The sequence below is a fragment of the Eleutherodactylus coqui genome, chromosome 12 (assembly GCF_035609145.1).
Source record: "Eleutherodactylus coqui strain aEleCoq1 chromosome 12, aEleCoq1.hap1, whole genome shotgun sequence".
Classification (NCBI taxonomy): domain Eukaryota; kingdom Metazoa; phylum Chordata; class Amphibia; order Anura; family Eleutherodactylidae; genus Eleutherodactylus; species Eleutherodactylus coqui.
In genome coordinates this window covers 93,198,947-93,225,230 of record NC_089848.1, presented here as the reverse complement: position 1 = coordinate 93,225,230, position 26,284 = coordinate 93,198,947, and the positions used below count along the sequence as shown (strand labels likewise).

General features: G+C 44.1%; 1 protein-coding gene across 5 annotated transcripts in view; it reads right to left on the bottom strand.

Moving 5' to 3' along the window:
• CDK14 (cyclin dependent kinase 14) overlaps positions 1 to 26,284 on the bottom strand; it is a 509,998-nt gene that overhangs the window by 256,780 nt on the left and 226,934 nt on the right. For all 5 annotated transcript variants that reach the window (XM_066584666.1, XM_066584664.1, XM_066584665.1 and 2 more), the window contains one exon: positions 18,841 to 18,964. In XM_066584666.1, coding sequence (XP_066440763.1) covers positions 18,841 to 18,964 — 124 coding nt within the window. The remainder of the gene's footprint in view (positions 1 to 18,840; positions 18,965 to 26,284) is intronic.

Genomic DNA, 26,284 nt, shown 5'->3' with positions numbered 1-26,284 from the left:
CGGAGAGTCAAGTAGATGGCCCGCAACTCTAGGATGTTTATATGTAGCCTTGTCTCCTTTTGAGACCACACTCCTTGAACAGACTGATCCCCTAGTGTTCCGCCCCAACCTGAAAGGCTGGCGTCCGTCGTCACTACTGTCCAGCGACTTGTGCCCAAAGGCCATCCCGCCTGAAGCCTCCCAGGTTCCAGCCACCACTTCAGTGACCTTTGGCCTTGAGGGGTTATCTGGATTCGCTGTTCCAGGGTCATCCGGAACCCATTCCGGCGTGACAATATCAAGTGTTGTAGTTTCCTTGACTGGAAACTGGGCGAACGGAACCGCCTCGAATGCTGCCACCATCTGGCCCAGGATAGCCATGCAGTGTCTGAGGGTTAACGGTTTCCCCTGTGTTAGGGACCGGACCCCCTGCCGGAGCTTGTCTACCTTTGCTTGAGGTAGCCGGACCTGGTGCTGGCTGGTATCGAATATCATGCCCAAAACTCCAAGTGTTGTGTCGGTATTAGGCATGATTTTTCGCGGTTCACTATCCAGCCGAATTCTTCTAGAATCTTCCTCGTGACGTGTACGCTGTTGCCGTCCCACGACGGTGCCTTTATTAGTATATCGTCCAGGTATGGAATGGCTGATATACCTTCCGCATGGAGTGGCGCCATCACTGCTGCTAGTACCTTCGTAAAGACCCTTGGAGAGGTAGACAGGCCGAATGGCAGCGCCGTAAACTGAAAAAACCTTCCCTGTGTTTCGAAACGAAGGAATTTTTTATGCGTTTCCCGAATCGGGATATGGAGATAAGCGTCCTTGATATCTATTGAGGACAGAAATTCGCCCGGTTGCATGGAGGTTATCACGGACTTGATTGACTCTATCCGGAAATGTTTTGTTCTGATGAATTGGCTCAACCTCCTTAAATCCAGCACCGGCCTCACTCTGCCGTCCTTTTTGGGTACAAGAAAAAGATTCAAATAGAACCCTTGCCTCTCTTGTGCCTCCGGTATCGGTTTCACAACCCCCTGTGCCAGAAGGTTCCACACTGCCTGCTGTAGGTTGGCTACTCCTTCCAGGGTGGTAGGCACTCTGGACCTGCAGAACGAATTCCGTGGGGGAGTCGTGAATTCGATTGCGTAACCGGATGTCACAATTTCCTGCACCCACTTGTTACTCACGCGCCTCCCCTATGTCTCTCGCAATTGGGAGAGCCTGCCCCCCCCCCCACTCTGGTGACACTGGGTGGGGGCAGCATCTCGTGCCGCGCTCTTTTGATCCCGCTGTTTTAGATATTCCGGGTCGGGATCGCCATGTTTGCCTTGTTTTGAAAGAGGGGCCCCTCTTTGCGTCTGTCGGGGTTCTTGTAGACTGGGACCACTGCCCTGACCCTGGGTGGGATGAAAAAAACGCCGAAAGGATCTAAAAGAAAGAACGGTTTCCTTTTTAGTGGAACCTTCTCCTTTCTTGCCGGCATTTGTGGTAACGACGTGCTCTTGCCGCCTGTAGCGCCCTTTACCATGTCATCTAGTTTAGGTCCAAACAGCCTGTTTCCTTCGAATGGCCATTTTGTTAGGGCCATCTTGGATGCTGTATCTGCTGACCAGCTTTCTTTTTTTTTTTTTTTTTTCAGCCAGAGAGTTCTCCTTGCCGTCACCGATGCGGCGGATGGCCGGGCACCGAACTTGGCTGCGCCTAGCTCTGCTGTGCATACAAATTTGTTTGCCTGTATGACGTTGTTTGTCAGTTCGAGCAACTCATTTGGTGGAGCGCCTGCTACACTGTCTCTCCGTAGCTGCTTGGCCCAGGCTATGGATGCCTTGCTGACCCATGCGGTCGCAAAATTCGGCTGTAAGGCGGTGCCTGTGGCTTAAAACACGGTTTTACCTACGCATCCAGCTTCCTGTCTTGAGGATTAGCCAGCATTGCTACCTTGGCTGTTGGCAGTGCTGTGCTTCTAGACAGTCACGACACTGGCGAGTCAACTACCGGAGGTACCGCCCAACCCCTTTTTCAGGCCCCCTGGGAATGGGTATGTACTTTCCCAAGTCTTCCCGGGTTGCCTAAATTTCTTATCCGGGTTCTGCCATCCCTTATTAAGAACCTCCGAAAAATCCGGATGGTCTGGGAAGACCTGTCGTGATCTCCTTCTGCCGTCTAAATGACACCGCGGAAGGAGGCGTCTGGACTGTTTCCTCCATTACTTGGAGGGTTTCCCTTATGGATATTACCAGGCCGTACATTAGGCTGGCTAGGCGCGACACCTGTTCCTCGTCTAGTTCCAAAACTGACGAGCCTGCAGAGTGGTCGTAGTCTTCAGACCCACTGCCCTTGCCTGCCGTTTGGGCCGTGTCCTGGGGCGCCCATGAGCAAGATGCTCGAGGGGACTCATCGCGAGCCCGGGCTGGTCTCGCAGAATACCGGGACCGTGAAAAAAATGCCTTGATCTATGATAAGCATGCACGGACTCCCTGGACCATGAGAGCCATGAGAGTCCCTGGATCGTCTGGACTTTGAGGGTCCAGACGACCTCCCGGTGTGGCGCGCTCTATGGGGAGTGTCCTCGCTGCTAAGGGACCTCTTCCTTTTGTGTGCCCTCTCTCGTGCATATTCCGAGGAGGACGCGTCTGAGCTGGGCTCTAACCGGCGTAACATTGCCGCAGAGGATATGGCCAAGCCAGAAAACGGCAGCGGCCAGGGACCTCGCCCGTTGGGGTTCGGGCCCTGGCTCCACAGGGGCGGCGGGGGGCACCGGGGACCCTGGGCTGCGCGCACCGCGGCACATCTAGTGCAGCGGGGGTCGACTTGACCGCAAGCGAACTTACCGCTGAGGTAGTGCAAGCGTAATGCTTCACCCTCCCCTTGGCCGAGCTGGAACCCTCTGATCTAGGGTCAGACATGGCAACAGAAAACAATTCCCAGGTAGCGGGAAAGCTGAGTACCGTTACAGGAATGCCTGCAGGGGGGATGGGGAGGGCGAGGGGAGAACACCGCAAAGTGCTGCCTTGGGCAGGGCTTACCCGGTCTAGCATCTGTTTCTGCGGTTCCCCCGGTCCAGCTGGAGCCTCTGGTCCTGACGCTTGGATGCTGTCGGAAGTCGACGCTGGTGTACCATACGATCTCGCGGCGTTGGTGACCCGGCAGGTGCTGTGGCAGGGACTGCTGCGGAGTTGCTACTGCTGCTGGTGCCCGAGACAGGAGGTGCTGCTGCTGTCCGGGTGCTTTCTCCGTTGCAGAAGGAAACTGCAGAGGGAAACTGCAGGACTGCAGGGCTGAACGGCTGGAAGGCTGCTGTGTGCTTCAGGCGAGCTGCAGGTGCTGGGCTCAGAGGTGTAGACCAATGAAGTGTCCCAGAGCGTGGCCATTCCTCTGTCCGGCGGTCTTTTTACACTCACCCCGGTCGGAGGGGGCGTGGCCTGCCCCGGAAGCGTCCCCGCGACCCGGAAGTGACGCTTTCCGGCCGTGACGACGGCGCTCCGCCCCCCGGAGCGCCGTGCCCGGAGGTGGCCTGCCGGCCGGCGTCCCGGCGTCCTGCGACACGCAAGCTTCTATCCCTGGCCGGGAGAGCTGCCGCTGCCGCCGCCTTTGCTGCTGCTATCGCCGCTGCCGTCGCCGCTGCCGCTGCCCCCGCCGTTGCCACCGCCGACGTCCTGATGCTCCTTAAGGTATGTGTTCAAAGCTTGGCTGTGCGGTCTGTCCGTATGGCGCCGGAATGCTCCATAGTCCCAAGCGGGGGTGTCTTTGTCCTGGGAGCCACAGCCTGCCCTTGCGTCGACTACTCCAGCAGTGCTGCCCCCTACGCGTCACCGTCAGACAGTGCGCTACTCCAGGGAGGGGGAGCCCTATGGCTGGCGGGTAACCGACTCAGATGCGCATTGCATGGTCGGGCCCCTTTTTCTTCTCTGGGTGAGACGCCGCAGTAGTGGTGGAGACACCCCCTGCCTGCGTCTCCCCCGGGAGGCCAGTAGAGCCAGGGAAAAGCCCCGACTCCCCGGATTCCCGCGAATAGCTCTTTCCATGTCTGCCTCCTAGCAGACACTAAGCTAAAGACTAATTAACTGAGTGCCTGCAGGGGGGATATAGCCAGGTAGGGAGGAGCTAACACTTTTTTGCTTAGTGTCGCCTCCTAGGGCAGTGGCTATATCCCATGGTCTAGGCTGTGGCCCCCAATGATACGGACGAGAAATATCTACCACAGCAACATATCAACCAGAATCCTTTTATACGCTCGACATACGGGGTTTAAAAAAATAAATACAATTTCCCCGTCATTCATTATGACAGGCCAACGCGACATGACCATGTGCCGTATTCAAAAGAGAAGCGAGTCAATTAGAGAGGCGTTAAATAATAAATTTAACCTTTGTGTGATATTGAGAGGCCATCATTAGCGGAGCACTGCCGGTCCCTCTGTGGCACTGCGTATTCTACAATCTGTCACTATGTGATATATGACCTCTTATTTAAGGAGACCATGGAGTACATATTCTTGTCAGTATATATCCCTGTCAAAACCTCTATGTGCATAAAGTGTGAAATTATTGTTTATGGACCCTTAAAATGTGCCGGATTCAAATTTGTGTTTTGGAGATTAAAAAAAGGGGAAAAAAGGCGTAATGATAATGATGAACTAAATTTCCTTTTATAAGCAATATAATAAATTTTAAAAACAGGTCTTTCAGGAATCCAGGGGAGATTTTCATTTAATTAGATGAATTAATGCTCTCCCACTGCAGGTACGGCAAATAAAAACAGCCTGAAGAGGTCTTTAAAAAACTGCCAGGAACAGCATAATACCCCGATGAGAAGAATAATGAACGGTAATACCGATAGGAATATACAGTAATAATATAGGGAAAAGAATGGAGATAAAATAATACTATTATGGGAGTAAAATATACAGGGGATGGCCACATTATTAGAGACACCCATTTAGTAGCACTGGCTTGTGGAGGGAAATCGGGTTATTGTACAATACACTTAGGGGGAGATCAGTGGTACTTACCCCAGAGCTCGTCCTGCTCTCAATTCTACCAGGCTCGTACTCAACTAACAAAAGGGACATCTTATGTTTCTTCATTATGGCTATGGGAATCGTGATCCCTCGATCTTGGAATTCTCAGGTTCCACCTACTCGTATCAGTTGGATATTAACCATGGACAGAGGCGTAACTTGAAGATTCGGGGCCCCAATGCAAAATCTGTAACAGGGCCCCCAACTATAATGATTTAATTTATAGTACTGGGCTCCCTAAATAGAGAAGAGAGGCCTTATGGGCCCCCTAAGGCTCCTGGGCCCGGGTGCAACCGCATCCCCTGCATCCTCTATAGTTACGCCCTTGACCATGGATGAGATCAACCATATGGAGGAACTTGGAGCTAAGGACGACATTCACTGGGAAGTCTATAACGCAACATGGGAGGTTTAAAAAGACTTTGGGGGGTCCGCAGTGGGTGCTGGTTGGCTCCCGAACGGAACTGTACCGATATAGGGCAAGGCAGGTGGCTTTCTCTGGGGGTGCCTGAATGGAGAGAGGCTCACAATCAGATTGAAGAAAGACTATAGATTGTCGGAGCTGGGGTGAGAACCAGGGTTGGGGACCTCCTTTTCCTTTCCTTGTTTCCCTTCTTTCTTATCTCTTTTTTATTCTTTTCTTTTTTCTCTTTTGTCTACTTCTTTTCTCTGTATGAAGGATTAATACTGGCTAATTGAGATTCCCCCATTAAAGGTTCCCGGTGTTCGGAAAGCCCTGGTGGATAGGGCAATACGGATCACCAAACGAATCTGGACATGATTGATGTATATTTATACACATGATTAGAACTAACATTAGTTATAAGGAATTAACCCATGGGGGGGGGGGGGGGGTCATGATTATTTGTGATAGTCTATGGCTATTGTCACTTTATGTAAATGTTGATTGCAATTGGCAGTATTTATTATGTAATGTTATCTGCAAAATGTATTTAAAAGATATATAAACCGAAATGCTGTGGTAATTGCGGTATAAGGCGCATGTGTGGGAGTGGCCTAAGTGTTGAGATGATTTTACAGGAATATTGGCCCATGCGGACAGCAGAGCTTCTTGTAGTTGCTGCAAATTAGCTGGAGGTGATGACATTCTGAGCAGCTGACAGGAAGGGGTCATCGATTCATGCTGCCTGCGCCAAATTCTGATCCTTTCATCAGCACTGTGTAACAGAAATCTGGATTCATCTGACCTGGCGATGCTTTACAAGTGATACGATTTTTGATGTCTTTTGCCCACTGAAGTCTCTCCTTTCTGTTTCTCTTAGGCCTCATGTCCATAAGCGGATTTGATTTGCGGAAGATCTGCAAATCAGGTTGCCCATAGGGATACATCAGCGTCTGAAAACGCATTAAGGCATGCGGGTTTGTTTTGCAGACCTTCCACTCTGGAAAACAAATCACAGCATGCTCCATTTTGCTCTGGATCTCACACGGACGGCTTCTATTGAAGTCAACGGAAGCCGTCCGATCCGCGGCCATTCCGCAATTTAATGGCAGCTGGGCCACGGAAACAGCGGGGAAAACATGAGTTTAAAGAATATTTTTTTTAAAATTACTGCACATGTGCGCAGTGCGCCCGCCGGCGCTTCTGCATATAACCGCAGTGAAAAAGAAAGTCGATCCGGACAGGATGCAAGAGACCCGCACAGGTAAATATGTGTCCTCGGAAGCAGGCAGGGTGGGATTCCGCTGCGGGCTCCTGCATGCAGAATTTGACCCGCCTGTGGACATGAGGCCTTAGATAGTAATGATATTAGAACTGATCGTCTGCAGTTATAGACCATCCATGCTAAGGGATAACAAGCTGTCCGTTTGGACATGATAGTTAAAGCACCAGCATTGTATGCAGATGCAATTTTCTTGACTGTGTAGTGCCTGATTCTTGACATCTGCCTCTGACCCCTTTCATAGATCAGTTGTTTAAGTCCATAGGATGCCCTTGTCACTCAATGTTACCAACCTAGGAAGGATGGAAGGCTGAGTCAACCTTGAGCCGGCTACCTGAACCAAGCGGGGATTGAACCCACAACCTTCAGGTCGTGAGCGAGAGGTTAGGACTGCATTTCTGCTGCCTCAACACTCTGCGCTATATGAAGCTCTATATGTATATCATAATATTAAATAAAAATGATTATAGCTGTTTTTTTATCATCATATACACTACATGGCCAAAGCCACGTAATCAGCCCTTTTAGTTAGTGGGTCTTAATAAAGAGCTCGATGAATTGTAAATTTGGCACTGCCACAAGGGTGACAAATCTCTGCCCTTCTTGACTTCAAGCACAGTTGTTGTAAAGTAATAATGAAGTAGGTGGACTCATAAAATCACAGAACAGGACTACCAAATCATGATGGGGACCTTTAGAAGGCAATTGAAATAACAGCTCATTTAATGTAGATGGGAAAGTACCTGCATGAATTATATATTTACCATATGCTGCCCCTTGTGCCCAGGGTTCTACGAAAGTTTTAAAAAAAAAGGGGCCTAGTCCCCACTAGAAATAGTGCCACACTTATCCAGAGGTCGTGTCTGGTATTACAGCTGAACACCAAACAAACTAATGGCGTTGAGCTTCAGCATTGGACACGGCTCGTGGGCAAGAGTGGCAATCTCTCTGGATTAAAAACAAAAACTAGTCCTTATTTCCCAATCTCACCTGTTAAATGATAGACGGATACAACAAAATTAAACTTGACTCAAAGTGTTGAGATAGCTTTCTGTGCCAGAGTTTACATGGCCTTTCAATGGCTTTGTCTTAAGACAAAGTAGAATACATTATCAATGACAAATTAAAATCCTGCAATTCACAGGGCCCAAGATCAGTTTACCCATAGTAGCAACTAACCCCGACTCCCTCAGAAGGTCTTGGGCTCCAGTGAAAATCTGTAACAAGACTATCCATCTGGCAACTCTGCTGCTCTAGCCAGGTCATTGAAAAACCATGCAAAAGCAAACTCTTTAACATGGGTGAATGAAAGCCTAGCTATGTGGGGAGGACTGTCGGGCATCGTATGCCCGATTCCCATTAGAGGAGTATATTCTGGCCTGGAGGGGTATAGTCTAGCCTAGGATATTTTACACCCCCAGGTATAGTTTGGCCTAGGTCATAATATACCCGGGGTATAGTCTAGCCTAAGCCCTTTTAACCCTGGGTATATCCCGGACAGGGGGTTAATTTGGCCTATTACACCGGTACACTCTCCTGAAGCAAATGGACTTTGTGGCTCCCCTGAAGCATTAGGGCTCAGGTGCAACAGCAACCTCCGTGTCTCCTATATAGTAGTTGCACCCTTGTCAATGAGTTCCCAAACACAACACAAGACCCAAATTCCAGGATTGTACTTTCATGACTTACAAATTATTTTTGGTGTCCTAATAGTTTAAGGGGTTCTCCAGGACTTCTCATTGATGACCTATCCTCTGTCAATCGAGGATTGATGACCAATCCATAGAATAGGCCATCAATAGTTTACAATTGGTCAACTACTTTAAAGGAGATGTCCCGCGCCGAAACAGGTTTTTTTTTTTTTTGAACCCCCCCCCCCGTTCGGCGCGAGACAACCCCGATGCAGGGGTTAAAAAACCCACCCGCACAGCGCTTACCTGAATCCCGGCGGTCCGGCGTCTTCATACTCACCTGCTGAAGATGGCCGCCGGGATCCTCTGTCTTCATGGACCGCAGGGCTTCTGTGCGGTCCATTGCCGATTCCAGCCTCCTGATTGGCTGGAATCGGCACGTGACGGGGCGGAGCTACACGGAGCTACACGGAGCCCCATAGAGAAGAGGAGAAGACCCGGACTGCGCAAGCGCGGCTAATTTGGCCATCGGAGGCCGAAAATTAGTCGGCACCATGGAGACGAGGACGCTAGCAACGGAGCAGGTAAGTATAAAACTTTTGATAACTTCTGTATGGCTCATAATTAATGCACAATGTACATTACAAAGTGCATTAATATGGCCATACAGAAGTGTATAGACCCACTTGCTGCCTCGGGACATCTTTAAGGCTGGCCGTTGTGTTAAGACATTAGTCTACCTATACAAAACCATAACATAATTTCATGCAAGGCTGATAAATCCATTTCCTCATCCACAGACATTTTTCAGTATAGCAGACATTAACTAATGGTCTGATCAACGCCTAAGAGACTCCTATGAGGTTTGGAAGTAATTGCAAGGACCCCTTACAATATGCTCTGAGGAGTTTCTTCATCGGATAGATTAGCCTGTTATGCATATATGGAACATAACCATTGCATATGGATTATTCTCTAGTCCCACTAGACCTGAACACTGAGCGTGACCTTTAAATATACTCTGACAATAAACAGCCATTAAGCTTGTCCCAGGTCATTACATCTGTCAAAGCTGAGCGATGTAAATACACAAGGCACTACAAAACCAATAAGACTAAACTAATTACAGATGTGACTTCAGGGGTTTATTCTCAATATGGATTTAAATATTTAAACAGGTGCAATAACATAGTAACATAGTATGAAGGCCAACAAAAGACATATGTCCATCTAGTTCAGCCTATTACCCTCCAATGTTGATCCAGAGGAAGGCAATTTTCCTCATTTAAAGGAAAAAATTCCTTCCTGACTCCAAGTCTGACAATCAGAATATTCCCGGGATTAGCGACCATTCTGAAGTAATCAGGGACTAGAACATATAATATTGTAACACTATTACAAGGAGGCTATTGTAAGAGGGCGCCCCCTTGTTACAGCCACAGTCCTGGGTATAAACAGATGATGGGAGAGATCTCTGTATTGTCCCCTGATATATTTATACATAGTTATTAGGTCGCCCCTCAGCCATCTGTGTTCTAAAGTGAATAAGCCTAATGTTGATGACCTCTCTGGGTATTGTAGTCCGCCCATTCTATTTATTACTTTAATTGCCCCCTTTGTACCCGCTCAAGCTCTGATATGTCCTTCCTGAGTACCGAAGCCCAAAACTGTATACAATATTTCATGTGTGGTCTGACCAGTCACTTGTAAAGAGGAAGAACAATGCTCTCCTCATGTGCCCCTAGACCACTCTTGATGCACCCCATGATCCTATTTGCCTTGGCAGCAGCTGCCTGACACTGGTTGCTCCAGTTAAGCTTTCAGTTAACTAAACTCCCCAAGTCCTTTCCCATGTCGGTGTTTCCCAGTGGTTTCCCCTTTAGTGTGTAATGGTGACATGTATTTCCCCTACCCATGTGCAGAACTTTACATTTATCAGTGTTAATCCTCATTTGCCACTTTTCTGCCCCCAACTTATCCAGATCCATCTGCAACCGCATTCTGTCCTCTCGTGTTAATTTCTTTACAGAGTTTTGTATCATCAGCAAATATCCTTCTACCAGGTCATTAATAAATATATTAAAAATATTAAAATAAAGATCTGGCTGTGATGAAAACGCTTCTTGATATTTTCTCCTTGCATTTACAGTCCAAAATAAACTATTTTGGGCAAAAACATTCCGACTTTCAAAAACCAAAAATAATGTGTCCATGGAATTCTCACGGCTCACCTGGCATGTCGGATGGGGTGACATCAATGTATACGCCCCAGCGCACGCTCAGTAGCATTCCAGAGTTGAATGCTGACATAAGCACTTCTCTGCTGGTGTGTGGATGGACTGATCAGCTGGAAGGTGAGCCTCCAAGCTAAGCAAACACATTTATTCTAGCTCCTCCCTGGGAGGACGCCGGTTATACTTCTAGTCTGCAGTTGTCACTGGTCTAATCGGCAGCTGCTGCCCTGTTTCACTGTCAAATAAGTATGTTTGGTGTTAAGGATATTTGAGGTGTTGTAACATCTAGCGCCTGACTTAGTGCTTATTCTGCATTGGTATTTCATCTGGTTAGTTATGTGTTTGTTTAACATCTACACTGTATACATTGTTAGCTATTGTAGTAAACATTATCCCCGCTTTTCAACTAGGGAGAGTCAGGGTCGCCCCAGATTCCTGACATGGGGTGTCCCTCATCAGAGTGAATGCTCCACTTTTAGGTAGGGTCTCACCACATGAGTTGGTTAGAGCCAGATTTCCCATCCCTCACTTTTTAGTATATTGTGCGTATATGCGACCTTTTAGGATAACTAATTATGTCGATCCAGATGAGGCATTTTGTGTCCTGCTCAGACATAACAGAAATATTGTAAATAATTCATTGCATCTTGCAGTGCTGTGTACTCAGTGATTGAAAGATTCAGGATCTAGGATATTGCTTCTGTGAATAAGGGCTTGAATGAGACTAGGATGCCAGGCACAGTCACTACCGAGCGTATAGAGCTGCGCCTCACTGTGTGCTCAAGAAACAGTCTGAATGTCAGGTATGCCAAAAGTAGGCCTCTACTTATCTAATATTGATGGCTTATCCCTAAAGATAGGTAGTCAATTTAGTAGTCCTATCTAGTGATATCTAATAAAGGGGGAAACGCGTTGGAGAACAACTCTTGTGTCTATAAGATTGAAGAGTATTGTTCTGTGTAGGCTCTATAGTGGCACAATAGTGGTGAGTATTAAGGATCGCGGGGATGTCCTTGATTTTTAGGGGCATTGCAGGGAGGGTGTATTGATCCACTGAACTTTCTTCCCATCTCTCCTGCATTTGAAACCTGTTAAGAACACATATCATGGGAGAAGATATCCTGATGTCCTCTAGTGGTCTGTGAGTACCAGCACTATGGTGGGTTATGCCTTTTTTGCGAACTTGTATACCACTTCAGCAGGATCTTCATTGCGCTATATGTGAACTTGTATACCACTAGATTGTTATCACGGTTGATGTCTTCTACTCCAAACATCCATAAGGGGTGCGGTCTTATGACCTTTTTATTAGAGATGAGCGAGCATACTCGGTAAAGGACAATTACTCGATCGAGCATTGTCCTTAGCGAGTACCTGACCGCTCGGAAGAAAAGGTTCGTGTGCCGGCGCGGGTGAGAGGTGAGTTGTGGCAGTGAGCAGGGGAGAGGGGGGTGAGAGGGAGAGAGAGATCTCCCCTCCGTTCCTCCCCGCTCTCCCCTGCCGCTCCCTGCCCGCCGCCAGCAGCTGAATCTTTTCTTCTGAGCGGGCAGGTACTCGCTAAGGGCAATGCTCGATCGAGTAATTGCCATTAGCGAGTATGCTCGCTCATCCCTACTTTTTATGTATATGTCTGGGTTTTAATGTATATTAAATAAAAGTTATTACTGTTTATCATCATAGACAATGGGCATTTTTGTAGATTTGATGCTGTACGTTTATCAACATCCTATTAATGACTTGATAGGGAACAATCCTTGGCATGCCTGGGGGCCTTAGCTACTGCACCGCGGATCCGCAGCAAATCCCACCCAAAGCATGCTATGGGAAATTGATTCTTCCTGCACACTTGCGGAAACCAATTTGCAGTTTCTGCAAGCAGAGGAAAAATCGCAGCATGCTCCATTTTTCTGCGGATTCCGTGCAGACGGCTTCCATTGAAGTCAGTGGAAGCCATCTGATCAACGGCCCTTCCACAATGACATTGTGGAAAGGTCGCAGATTCTACGTCATCGCTAGGCGGTGGTGCAGTAAAAGCAGGGGTTTTTAAAAAAAAATCTGTATTGCTCATGTCCAACGGCTCACCATGCGGACCATCCGAAATACAAATGAAAATGAAAGTGACAAGGTAGACGTGACAAGTGACGGCCGCCACTGCTCCCAGGGCCGGATTCCGCTAAGGGATTAGGATTGCGGAATCCGGCTTTGTCATGTGCAGGAGCACTAAGTTGATGATTCAACCTCTTTATGCAACAATATTTTGAGCTTCATGAGCAGAATTTGCATTTTTTATTGCTCTTCTTCTCATTAGTGCTAATTTATGTAATATCGAGGTTTCTACTGTCTCCTTAGACCCAATTTTCTTAAAAAAGTAAGAAGGAAATGTTTCTTCAGGTGCTTTAATTACAGTAACACAACAAATTCATTATGATTTGCTAATGAACGATTTATCACATTGCAGATTTACTAAATGTTCTCGTCGTTCCGAAGTCCTAAAATAATTTGAAGAAATTCAAAAAATTCTGGATACAGGATAGAACTTTTTTTTTGAGCATTAAAGGGAACCTGTCATCAGAATTTGTGGCCTGAAACTGCCAACAAAGTGCTTACAGCCATATTTACAACAACATGGACGTATATTTGTGTAAAATAGTAAACGGCTACTGAGTGAGCCTACTCGTTAAGGGAAATTACTCGAGCGAGCATCCCCATTTTCGAGTACACCCCCCCCCCCCCCCGAATCTTTTCGGGCAAGCGGGCATGTACTCGAAAATGGGGATAATCGCTCGAGTAATTTCCCTTAACGAGTACGCTCTCTCATCTCTATTACTGAGACATTTAATCTTTGGTGACTTCTATTCTAATGACCCGTCTCGGGCCACAGGGGCGGAACACCGGAGCCTCAAGTCATCACATGATCAGTGTATGTATGACCTCTTTCTGCAGTACTGCCACTTCCCTCGGCTGCTGATGTGAGTGCAGGTTGCAGTGAAATCCCGCACTTGCCCTCTGCAGCAATCTGTCTTTGTCCCTTGGCTTCCAGCCATGGGCGTAACTATAGAGGATGCAGGGGATGCGGTTGCACCTGGGCCCAGGAGCCTTGGGGGGCCCATAAGGCCGCTCTTCTCCATACAGGGAGCCCAGTACTATGAATAAAGCATTATAGTTGGGGGCCCTGTTACAAGTTTTGCATCGGGGCTTGTGAGCTTCAAGTTACGCCTCTGCTTCCAGCGCATGCGCAATGCGACTGCGCAGGTGCGTAGCTGCTGGGGACAGCGCAAGCGTAGGATTTCAGTGTGACTTGCGTTGACGTCAGTGGCGCAGAGAGGTGGCAATTCTATAAAAAGAGGTCGTACTTGCAGTGATGAGGTGGGGACTTGAGGCTCCAGCGGCCTGTCTCCATCATTCGAGATGATTCATTAGCAGAGAAAGTGCTAAAGATTATATGTAGGTTGTGAGCTTCAGGAACAACTTGCTATTTTACACAAAGATATGTCCGTTCTGTGTTAAATATGACTGTGAGAACCCTGTTGGCAGTTTCAGATTGACAACCCTGATGGCAGGCTCCATTTAAATATAAGCAAGGAACAAATGTAAAAGTTTAAAGGGGCTGTACCAAGATCACAAGTTGTCCCCTAGGGAATAACTTGATTGATGGGTTTCTGCACGCCGATCTCTAGAATGGGGGTACCGTGTCCAACTCTGCCTAGAACTGCAGAGATCGCTTCTTCCCCTGCAGTAAAGTCAAAATGAATGGCTATTTACACAGTCCAACAGTGAAGAGGACGGGGAACATTGGCCCCCAACTCTCTAGATTGGCAGAGGTCTCAGCGGTGACACCCCCGCCGATCAGCATGTAACTTGTAATCTTGCTACAATCCCTTTAAGGGCTACTCATAAGGCTCATACAATAGTCAGACTTTGTGGAGAGGTTAACCCAAAATAAAAAGGTATCACACAGCCGAGCCTAATAAAAAAAAAAAATAATGAGTATAGCATAGAAAAAAATATCTAAGACCAACGATCAAAGGCCCCTCACCTAGTCAACCAGCACCAAGTTCCATACTGATGAAGGGCAGGAACCTGAAACAGCTGTGTGCAGAAGGGGTATCTTTTCCTTATGGAGAAAATTCCCATGTGGTTTATAGCCTCAGTAGAGATAAGCAAGCACGCTCGGATAAGTCAGTTACTCAAGTGAGCATCGCTCTTCTCGAGTAACTGCATTCTTGTCCGAGCAGGCCCGAGGGGGCGGCGTGGGTGAGCGGTGGGGGGGAGAGAAAGGTATTTCTCTCACTCTCTCCCCCGCTACCCCCCACTATCCCCCGCCGCCCCCTCGAGCCTGCTCGAACAAGAATGCAGTTACTCGAGAAAAGCGATGCTCACTTGAGTAACTGACTTATCTGAGCGTGCTCGCTCATCTCTAAACCTCAGTAATGTTCAAGGACTGTTATCCCCTTAGTGACATGGCCAGTTTTTCCATTGAGGCATTCACATATGGGATATATATGGCTTCTTGATCACTTTTATTACATTTTTTGGGAGGCGAAATGAATAAAAATAGCATTTTTTTAAACAGCGTTTGTTGCTGTGTTCAATGTATTGTATGGGTCATTACAGATGTAACGATACCAAACGTGGGGTTTTAATTTTTTTTTTAAATGAAAGGAAAGGGCGCAAAAAAGTTTTTTCTTTGAAATATTTTTAACTTTTTTGACTATTTTTATTTTTTTTTCCACATTTTTTTATGTCCCTGTAGGGGACTTGAGCCTGTGATATTATGATAAATTCATTGCAGTACTTCTGTATTGCAATGTATTATTGTTAATAATAGAGATCATAGGTCAAGGCAGATCCGGATGCCATTGCCTGGCATTCGGTTGCTATGGCAATCCATCAGTTTCTGAGCCCATGCCATCTATAGGACTCAAGTGTACGCCCTGGCAAAGTACCTGCTTCCCAACTGGAGCATACATGTACGCCCAAGGTTGGGAAGGGGTTAAATGTGTTACCAGAAAGTGACCTTTAAGTTAAATCTTTTTTTCTTTTAACTTTTTCATTTTTTTCCCCATGAGACTATGCACTTTTTAAAATATTCCTAACACTTTGTAGTTTTCACTCTGGCAACTATGCTTGTTGCACATAACGACTTGGAAAATTTTTGAAAAATCACCAAAAAAGCAAAAAAGAAAATGTTTGGGATGAATGAGATAGATAGATATAGGAGATAGATAGATAGATATAGGAGATAGATAGATAGATATAGGAGATAGATAGATAGATATAGGAGATAGATAGATAGATATAGGAGATAGATAGATAGATATAGGAGATAGATAGATAGATATAGGAGATAGATAGATAGATAGATATAGGAGATAGATAGATAGATAGATATAGGAGATAGATAGATAGATAGATAGATATAGGAGATAGATAGATATAGGAGATAGATAGATAGATAGATAGATAGATATAGGAGATAGATAGATAGGAGATAGGAGATAGATAGATATAGGAGATAGATAGATAGAGGAGATAGATAGATAGAGGAGATAGATAGATAGAGGAGATAGATAGATAGAGGAGATAGATAGATAGAGGAGATAGATAGATAGATATAGGAGATAGATAGATAGATATAGGAGATAGATAGATAGATATAGGAGATAGATAGATAGATATAGGAGATAGATAGATAGATATAGGAGATAGATAGATAGATATAGGAGATAGATAGATAGATATAGGAGATAGATAGATAGATATAGGAGATAGATAGATAGATATAGGAGATAGATAGATAGATATAGGAGATAGATAGATAGGAGATAGGAGATAGATAGATAGAGGAGATAGATAGATAGAGGAGATAGATAGATAGAGGAGATAGATAGATAGAGGAGATAGATAGATAGAGGAGATAGATAGATATAGGAGATAGATAGATATAGGAGATAGATAGATAGATATAGGAGATAGATAGATAGATATAGGAGATAGATAGATAGATATAGGAGATAGATAGATAGATATAGGAGATAGATAGATAGATATAGGAGATAGATAGATAGATATAGGAGATAGATAGATAGATATAGGAGATAGATAGATAGATATAGGAGATAGATAGATAGGAGATAGGAGATAGATAGATAGAGGAGATAGATAGATAGAGGAGATAGATAGATAGAGGAGATAGATAGATATAGGAGATAGATAGATAGATATAGGAGATAGATAGATATAGGAGATAGATAGATAGATATAGGAGATAGATAGATATAGGAGATAGATAGATAGATATAGGAGATAGATAGATATAGGAGATAGATAGATAGATATAGGAGATAGATAGATAGATATAGGAGATAGATAGATAGATATAGGAGATAGATAGATAGATATAGGAGATAGATAGATAGATATAGGAGATAGATAGATAGGAGATAGGAGATAGATAGATAGAGGAGATAGATAGATAGAGGAGATAGATAGATAGAGGAGATAGATAGATAGAGGAGATAGATAGATAGAGGAGATAGATAGATAGAGGAGATAGATAGATATAGGAGATAGATAGATATAGGAGATAGATAGATAGATATAGGAGATAGATAGATATAGGAGATAGATAGATAGATATAGGAGATAGATAGATATAGGAGATAGATAGATAGATATAGGAGATAGATAGATATAGGAGATAGATAGATATAGGAGATAGATAGATATAGGAGATAGATAGATAGGAGATAGGAGATAGATAGATAGAGGAGATAGATAGATAGAGGAGATAGATAGATAGATAGAGGAGATAGATAGATAGATAGAGGAGATAGATAGATAGAGGAGATAGATAGATAGAGGAGATAGATAGATAGAGGAGATAGATAGATAGAGGAGATAGATAGATAGATAGAGGAGATAGATAGATAGAGGAGATAGATAGATAGAGGAGATAGATAGATAGAGGAGATAGATAGATAGAGGAGATAGATAGATAGAGGAGATAGATAGATAGAGGAGATAGATAGATAGAGGAGATAGATAGATAGAGGAGATAGATAGATAGAGGAGATAGATAGATAGAGGAGATAGATAGATAGAGGAGATAGATAGATAGAGGAGATAGATAGATAGAGGAGATAGATAGATAGAGGAGATAGATAGATATAGGAGATAGATAGATATAGGAGATAGATAGATATAGGAGATAGATAGATAGATATAGGAGATAGATAGATAGATATAGGAGATAGATAGATAGATAGGAGATAGGAGATAGATAGATATAGGAGATAGATAGATAGAGGAGATAGATAGATAGAGGAGATAGATAGATAGAGGAGATAGATAGATAGAGGAGATAGATAGATAGAGGAGATAGATAGATAGATATAGGAGATAGATAGATATAGGAGATAGATAGATATAGGAGATAGATAGATAGATATAGGAGATAGATAGATAGATATAGGAGATAGATAGATAGATATAGGAGATAGATAGATAGATATAGGAGATAGATAGATAGATATAGGAGATAGATAGATAGATATAGGAGATAGATAGATAGGAGATAGGAGATAGATAGATAGAGGAGATAGATAGATAGATAGAGGAGATAGATAGATATAGGAGATAGATATAGGAGATAGATAGATAGATATAGGAGATAGATAGATAGATATAGGAGATAGATAGATAGAGGAGATAGATAGATAGAGGAGATAGATAGATAGATAGAGGAGATAGATAGATAGAGGAGATAGATAGATAGAGGAGATAGATAGATAGAGGAGATAGATAGATAGAGGAGATAGATAGATAGAGGAGATAGATAGATAGATAGAGGAGATAGATAGATAGAGGAGATAGATAGATAGAGGAGATAGATAGATAGAGGAGATAGATAGATAGAGGAGATAGATAGATAGAGGAGATAGATAGATAGAGGAGATAGATAGATAGAGGAGATAGATAGATAGAGGAGATAGATAGATAGAGGAGATAGATAGATAGAGGAGATAGATAGATATAGGAGATAGATAGATATAGGAGATAGATAGATATAGGAGATAGATAGATAGATATAGGAGATAGATAGATAGATATAGGAGATAGATAGATAGATAGGAGATAGGAGATAGATAGATATAGGAGATAGATAGATATAGGAGATAGATAGATATAGGAGATAGATAGATAGAGGAGATAGATAGATAGAGGAGATAGAGATAGGAGATAGAGATAGGAGATAGAGATAGGAGATAGATAGATAATTATTTCCTCACCAAAGTCAGCCAGCTTCAGCTCCCCTGTATCACTTATTAGCAGGTTCTGTGGTTTCAGGTCTCTGTGCAGTATATGGCCTTGGTGAATGTAGGACAGTCCTCGCAGCAATTGATATAAAAATAACTGCAAGAGAAAAAGTCACAAAAACTATGATTTTAGAAAAACATACATGCTGGAGGAATTTTATACATTTTCAATAACATTTTGAGTTACAATGCGAGCTAACAAGTACAAGCATAGCCATTTCAATAAAAAAAGAAACCACACTTTTTTAATACCATGTTTTTTTTTTCCTCCAACATTCTGTACTAATTCATTTTTGTTGCATACAAGTATCTTCCTAGAGGTCTGAGCTCCACAGCTCTGTCTATGCATGGGATTTAAAGCTCTGTAACAGTTAAATAACATTCTGGTTGCCCGTGGCCACCACTAGAGGGAGCTCACCACATACAGATGATTGTAATCAGTCTAAACCCAGTATGCAGCAACCTCCCCCTAGTGGCAGGTGGAGGTAGACAGAATTTTATCATATAATCTAGAGATGAGCAAAAAATTTCACCAATAAAATGTGTAAGAGCCATAAGAGTCCAGTATGACTTTTTGAGCTGTTTTAATGGCAAAGTTAACCAAAAAAAGGAAAGAAAAAGGTTAGAAGAATAAAAAGGAAAAATAAGAAAAAATACTTCTGCTCTTTATTTCCTTCTTTCTAAAGAAGAAGGAGCAAAAAATAAAGAATAACTTTAGTGGGTGTGGCTATGACAAACCGCCCGAGGTTTGGGTTCATGCCGAATTGAACATTTGCCAAAGTTCGACCCCTAACAGGGTTCTACTGTTTCAGATCGCTCAACACTACAGGGAATTTAAAGTGGTTTACGAAAAACAACTGATAGCAGCAGCAGAACTAGACATATACAGGTCTAGGCCGGCTGCACATGGGCAATCCGAATTTTGCATGCGGGAGCCTGCAGCAGAATCCAGCTCTGACCCCGGTTGGTGACCTTTTCCTGTTTTGTGGACACTCGCCAACGGTCATGCACAGTACGTTTTTTAAAAATATTTCTATTTCCCGTGCCGTCACTAGGTGATGACGCGCGTAACCGCAGCCTATCCACAATGTCAACTGTGGATGGATGGGCTTCCATTGACTTCAATAGTCTGCACAAAAATAAAACATGCTGCGATTTTAAATCCGCTCGCGGAAATTGCAATCACTGTCCGCTAATGTGAGCGGATATGCAAATGTTCTATTTTTTGAATGGGCGCCGAATACCGCGGATCGTCCCTGCAGGTGACAATCGCGAATTCCGCAATTTAAATTGGGTCTTGTGCCGCTGGCCTTACTGCCTCTGCATAAGCGGGTTACCATTCACTGACAGCAAACTAATATCTTGAAAATCATGAGGAACTGAACCAAAGAATATGAGTAAGTTGTCGAAATGTTGATTTCTGGTGATGAAGCTCTATTTACAGAAAAGCAGAAGGGTTATAATGAAAAACACAAAAATAAACAACTATGGATACATTGTATCTGATGAGATATAAATGCAGTTCAATGTCTTGTGAACCAGAAATATAGTTTTCAACAAGATCTAGAGGAACACAAATCCTGAAGGAGGTTCTGAAGTGCCGTTCTTCTCACCCGCCCGCGCCTTCGTGCGATTATATTGCTCTGCATATACAATGCAGGAACATTTTGGCGCTGTAATATTTGTGAAGAAATACATCACTGGTATTGCAGGGTTTGGGAAATAACAGGAAATATTCAGCTTTTCATTCAATTCCGTTTGCATTGTAAATAGCATTCATTTCACCGGCGCTTAAATTACAGGAAACATTTTTTTCTTGAAGAGGAAAACTTTGTAACAAATGGTCTCCCACCTGCTCAAAACTAATATCGATATGAGAAATAGGCCAACCTAACACATTAATGTCCTTATGAGCAAAGGAATTCTTACTGTTACAAAGGGGTTGTCCTGTAACAGAAAAACACAGCTGCCTTCTTCCCAAAACAGCGCTATACATGTACGCAGGATGTGTGTGGTATTGCAGCTCACCCACATTCATGTCAATAGGACGGTGTTGCAATACCAGGTCCAATCTGTGTACAGGTATAGCGCTTGTCCTTCTATCCGGGTGTCCACCTCTTAATGAGGATCTGCCATGTCCCCATCTCAGTAGGACAAGCTGCATAGCTATGCAGTTGAAGCTTGCTGACTATCATGCATGCCTCCTTCCCCCTGCCACCCTATTTTGGGTCTTCTTAGACTTGCCTATTGGCGTATTGAATTTGTCAAGTGGGCTGTCCCCACCATTTACTGTAAAAGATATCACCCAATCTATAGTGAACCAGGAGAGCTGTTATGGGGGATAGGAGGGGATTGAAAAAAGAATGGCTGCAACAGAGTTAGCAGGGCAGCGGCTGCAAAGCTATACACCTTGCCCCGCTGATATGAGAACATGGCAGGTGTTCTTTAAAAGGGTTTTCCCAAGATTTACTTTTATCCATCTATCCATAGAATAAGTGATAAGGCTGATTGGTTGGGGTATCAGCAGTATGATCCCCATCGATTCTGAGAAGAGGGGTCCAATGTCCCCTTCTTCTCACTGTGGGCTCACTATATCCCCAGCAGTGACGCAGACTGTATGGAGCAGTGGTTGCTTATGCACAGCCCCTCTCCACTCATTTCAATGGGGCTGATGGAAATGGCCAAGTACAAGGGCTCGGTTTTGTCTGGCAGTTCCATTGAAGATAAATGGGGTGGCATTGCCCATGAGCCATCCACCTGCAGTGGAAAGGAGACATGGGACTCCTGTTCCCAAGATTGGTGGGGGGCTCAGCGGTGGGATGCCACCAAACAGATTTTTAGCACTTATCCTGAGCATAAAGTCAATTTTGGGAATACCCTTTTATGTGAATATATCAATACTCAGTGAAGAACTTACACGTTGCTGTTTCTGCTAGACAACAGACTACTGCATGATATGATGCACTGGCGTAACTATAGGGGATGTGGTTGCACCCGGGCCCAGGAACCTTAGGGGGGCCATAAGGCTTCTCCTCTCCATATAAGGAGCCCAGTACTATGAATAAAGCATTATAGTTGGGGGCCCTTTTACAAGTTTTGCATTGGGGCCCAGGAGCTTCAAGTTACGTCTTTGACATGATGCATAGGCGTATTTTAGTGCTATGAGAATCAAGAGACTCCTTATAATAAGAAACAAGACAGACCGGGCTATAGGAATACTGGAAGATTTTTGCTACTTGTGTCCTCAGAGGGAACCCTGAATTATATATTGAGTGTTACACGGAGATAGTCTTTAGGTAACAAGTCCCCATTGGATATGACGCATGCACCGGCATAGGCAAGTATTTGCTTAATATATTACTGCCTAGACATGAGGATAAGGCTGGGGACGTCTGATTTAAGACTTCTGCATGGTTACTTGGTTTGGCCACAGTACTATAAATATTTAAAGTGGCGCAAGCAGTGAGGCTAAACCATGTATTTCATGTAATGCTACAGAACGTGTGATTAAAGTATACCGCGGTATAACAGCACTATACAATATTTAGTTATTATGGGCTCATGCATGCGCCAGGGGTACAAGTTTTTAGAATCTCCGAGTGGTACAAAGACATTTTCCAGTCATCCAATTTTGAATTGCAACTAATGTTGAGTGAACCCACCCAGTAGAACCCCGTTTCGGGTCAAACTTTGTTAAAAGTTCGATTCCGCACAAACTCAAACTAAGCTTTTAGCAAGGTTTTACCCTAAACAGGGTTCTTCTGGTTTGGTTCGCTAAACACGAGTCTGGATCAACGGTCCATAACACTAAGGGGGCCTTCACACTGGCATCAAAATTGTGTGAGATTTGTGCGTTGTGAGAAGCACAGATATAAAATTCTTTTTTTTTTTTAATGGGTTCAATCACATTTGCGAGGTTGTCCTGCGTGGCACTGCGTCACGGCCCGATATTGCCCTCGCCAGTGGGAAGGAGTCCTAAGAGCTGTAAGAGCCCATTTATTTGAATGGGGCTGTTCAGACAAATGCCAAAATGCAGCATCTTCAACGCTGTGTTTTGACAGCGAAGCATTTTCCATCTTTGGCCGTTTTCAGCCCTGCGTCGCCCATTGAAATGAATGGGCAGCGGTTTCAGCACTGCCCATGACACAACTTCGTACGTTTTTGGCAGCACTAAACGCCAGCGCTAGCTGCACGACCTAAAAAAAAAAAAATCAATACTCACCAACTGCCCCCGTCCAGGACTCAGCAGCTGCTCTCCAGAGCTCCAGGCTGGCTGCCGACCACTTGTCATCACCGACTGAACATCTTTTTCTAGTAACAGGGTTTAAAAACCCCACCTCCAGCAAGAGATTGCTCTGATTGGTTCCTCAACTGCTGGCTGAGCCAATCACAGCCATTCAATGAATGGCTGTGATTGGTGCATCCAGTGCTGGCTGTGATTGGCTGAGCCCGCTGACATGTTCAAACTGAGAGATTCCCTTGAAGAGCACATACATCAAAACCTATAACTATTGACACATTAAAAGGGTATTCCTTACGGAGTGGAAAAGCGTCCTGTGTAGACATCTGACTGTTTTTATGAAGCACTTCATTCAATAAAGGCTTGTGGACACTACCCTGTTTCCCTGATAATAAGACACCCCCTGAAAATAAGACATAGCATGATTTTCCAGAATTTTTGAGGATGCAAAATGATTTTTCAGGCTTTTTGAGGATGCTTGAAATATAAGCCCTACTCCAAAATTAAGTCCTGCTAACAGTTAATTTAAAAAGTCAATTTAAATAGTGTCCAGGCAGCTATACATGTAAAAAAGTTAAACCTTTTTGAACAAAAATTAATATAAGACACTGTCTTATTTTCGGGGAAACAGTATCTCTGTGAAGACAGCATTTTTCTGCATCTACATATTGTAGGATAATCCATCACTTTATGATCAATAGGGGTGTGACCTCTCTGATCCCAACCGATCCCGAAAATGAATGTCCCACAACACTCATTAGGGAACTGTATTTAATACAATGGGGACGGCTGCAGTTCCCTGTTCAAGTGGCCGGACTGCACAGGAAAAAACAGTGAAGGGAACTGATTCAGTACCGCGGCCCCTTTATTTACATCGTTGGAGGTCCCAGATGTTGGATTCACGGATCATAAAAGTGCTGGCATTTCCTATACACCATCACTTTACAAGATGGGAATAACCCTTTAAAATGTCTCATTTTTCATTGGGCGAATGATACCCCCTCAAGCAGGAAATTCCTGGGCCAGAAACCTTATACAGTATTTTGCAGTTTTATTACTTTTTTTTCCTTCTAGGGGAAAAAAAATCATTTTCAATAAAGATAAAATCATATTGGTTTCTGGGATCAATTACGCTTCTACAGAAAGATGTACATAACCGTAGGTCTGCGCTTTATTGATTCGGCGCCATCATTCATCATGGAGTAACTCATTTAGGCCAGTAATATGAGGTGTCAGTCATATCCAGCTGTGTGTTTACCCCAGTGGTTCTCTACATTGTGGGATTTGTTCAGAAATAACAATCTTATGAAGTACGGTAGTCTGGCCTGATGATACAAGAATAGAGAAGAAATGAGTGAACAATCACAATGAGGCGGTTCTTGCTTCTGGCAATCCAGATGGATGAAGAGTCGAGCAGTAGAACAGCACACTAGTTATAGATTATGCTTGAAGTCATTTTAATTTCGATCCAAAATTACACCGCTGTTTTAGAGCATTTCATGTAATGTCTCGGGTCTACAAAACCCTTCGGGAGACATATACCAGTTTCAGAAGTCAACTTGGACCCTGGCACAGGTTCAGAAAAAAAAGTCAATGGAAAGACCTCATACCATGATGCTCAGAACTCCTTCATATTCCTAATATTCCATTTTTTTAATAACAGTGGATTAACACATTGCTATTTCATAAGGATAGTTCACACGTTTATATGCACTGAGCGATCACTGCATTAGGAAAGCCTACTCAAGCTTGGGGTGGTCCACATTTTTGGTGATCACGGCTTTTGCAAACCTCTACCATACTCAACTTGGCCTATGCCCGCTGTAGCCGCTCTGTGAGTTGGTGCACATTTTGTAGTAGACCCCATAGCCCATTCCAGTAAATCCCAAACATGTTCAATAGGGTTACAGTCTAGTGAGCTTGGGTACCAAGGGAGTGCGGAAAATGCATTATCGTGTTTCTGCAAGCACTTCCTAGTGAGCCAAGCTCAATGACATGGAGCGTTGTCCTGTTGAAAGTTGGCATTGTGATCAGGGGAGACTTCCTGAAGATATGGGTGCAGATGGTCAGCTAAAAGTTCCTTGTAGCATTCCCTATTCGAAGATGATGCCGCTACCACTGGTCTGTTGAATCCCAATAGTGGATTCAAAGGATACAACTTCATGCTATTTACAGCAGATGAGGACCCGGGCATCTGTACGTTTCAGCAGGAAATGGGACTTATCACTCCAGATCAGAGGACCTTCTTGGCAAGTCAAGAGGCGGTCACAGCAGAGCGGTTGCTATTGGCAATTAATCACTGGGATTCTGGTAGTTTAGTATTCTGCCACTACTGGCGTAAATTTTGATGGGCTGGGGCATACCGTAACTCCATACTCTGGGCAATCGCCATTTCCTTCACTCTCATTAGCTTCTCCTCTTCCCTCTAAAACATTACAGACACATGCGCATTAAAATCCATGCGGGCTCTCATAAGACTGGCCTGCTGTGGCATTTACCGCTATCTCACCCAACAGAATATATCTTTTTAAAGATGTATATTCTTAATTATCATAACAAATACATTTGTATAAATGAACTTTAACTCCCCATTGCCTCCTTACACTATGAGGGAACAGAAAACAGCAAATGATTAAATGAAAACTACTAACTTTTCACACCACTGATCATCTAACAGCTTGTGTACCATTAATCTTGTAATATACTTGCACCACTGAAAATCAAGATTAAAGCGCCTGCCACTAGGGGTCTCCCTTCCAGTATGTTTGCAATCCACTGCCTGTCATTAGGCATTTGGCTTCTTTAGTAACTAGGACATGCGGACACTTCTAGTTACTACATGCAGCAAAGGGTCAAACATTCAGATGCTGCCTTGCAGGTGATTGGAGCAGGGCTATGTAACCCGCAAGGAAGTGTGAGAGAGGAAGTCCCGGCCAGTACAGTATGGCTGGCTTAGGATACCCCTCAACCAGCAAAAAACTTAAGAAAATCTATGTGGAAAACTGAATTGACAGAGCTCTAACTAGGTGCAAACAGAAGCTAAGTAGAAACTAATGAAGATCTGGGCTACTTTTGAAAACTCAGGTCCACTATAACCCTGATGTGAACTCAGCCTACCAATGTAGCACTTGGAAAGAGGAGTTTTGCACAGGTTCTTGCAACTTTTGTGCCAAGACA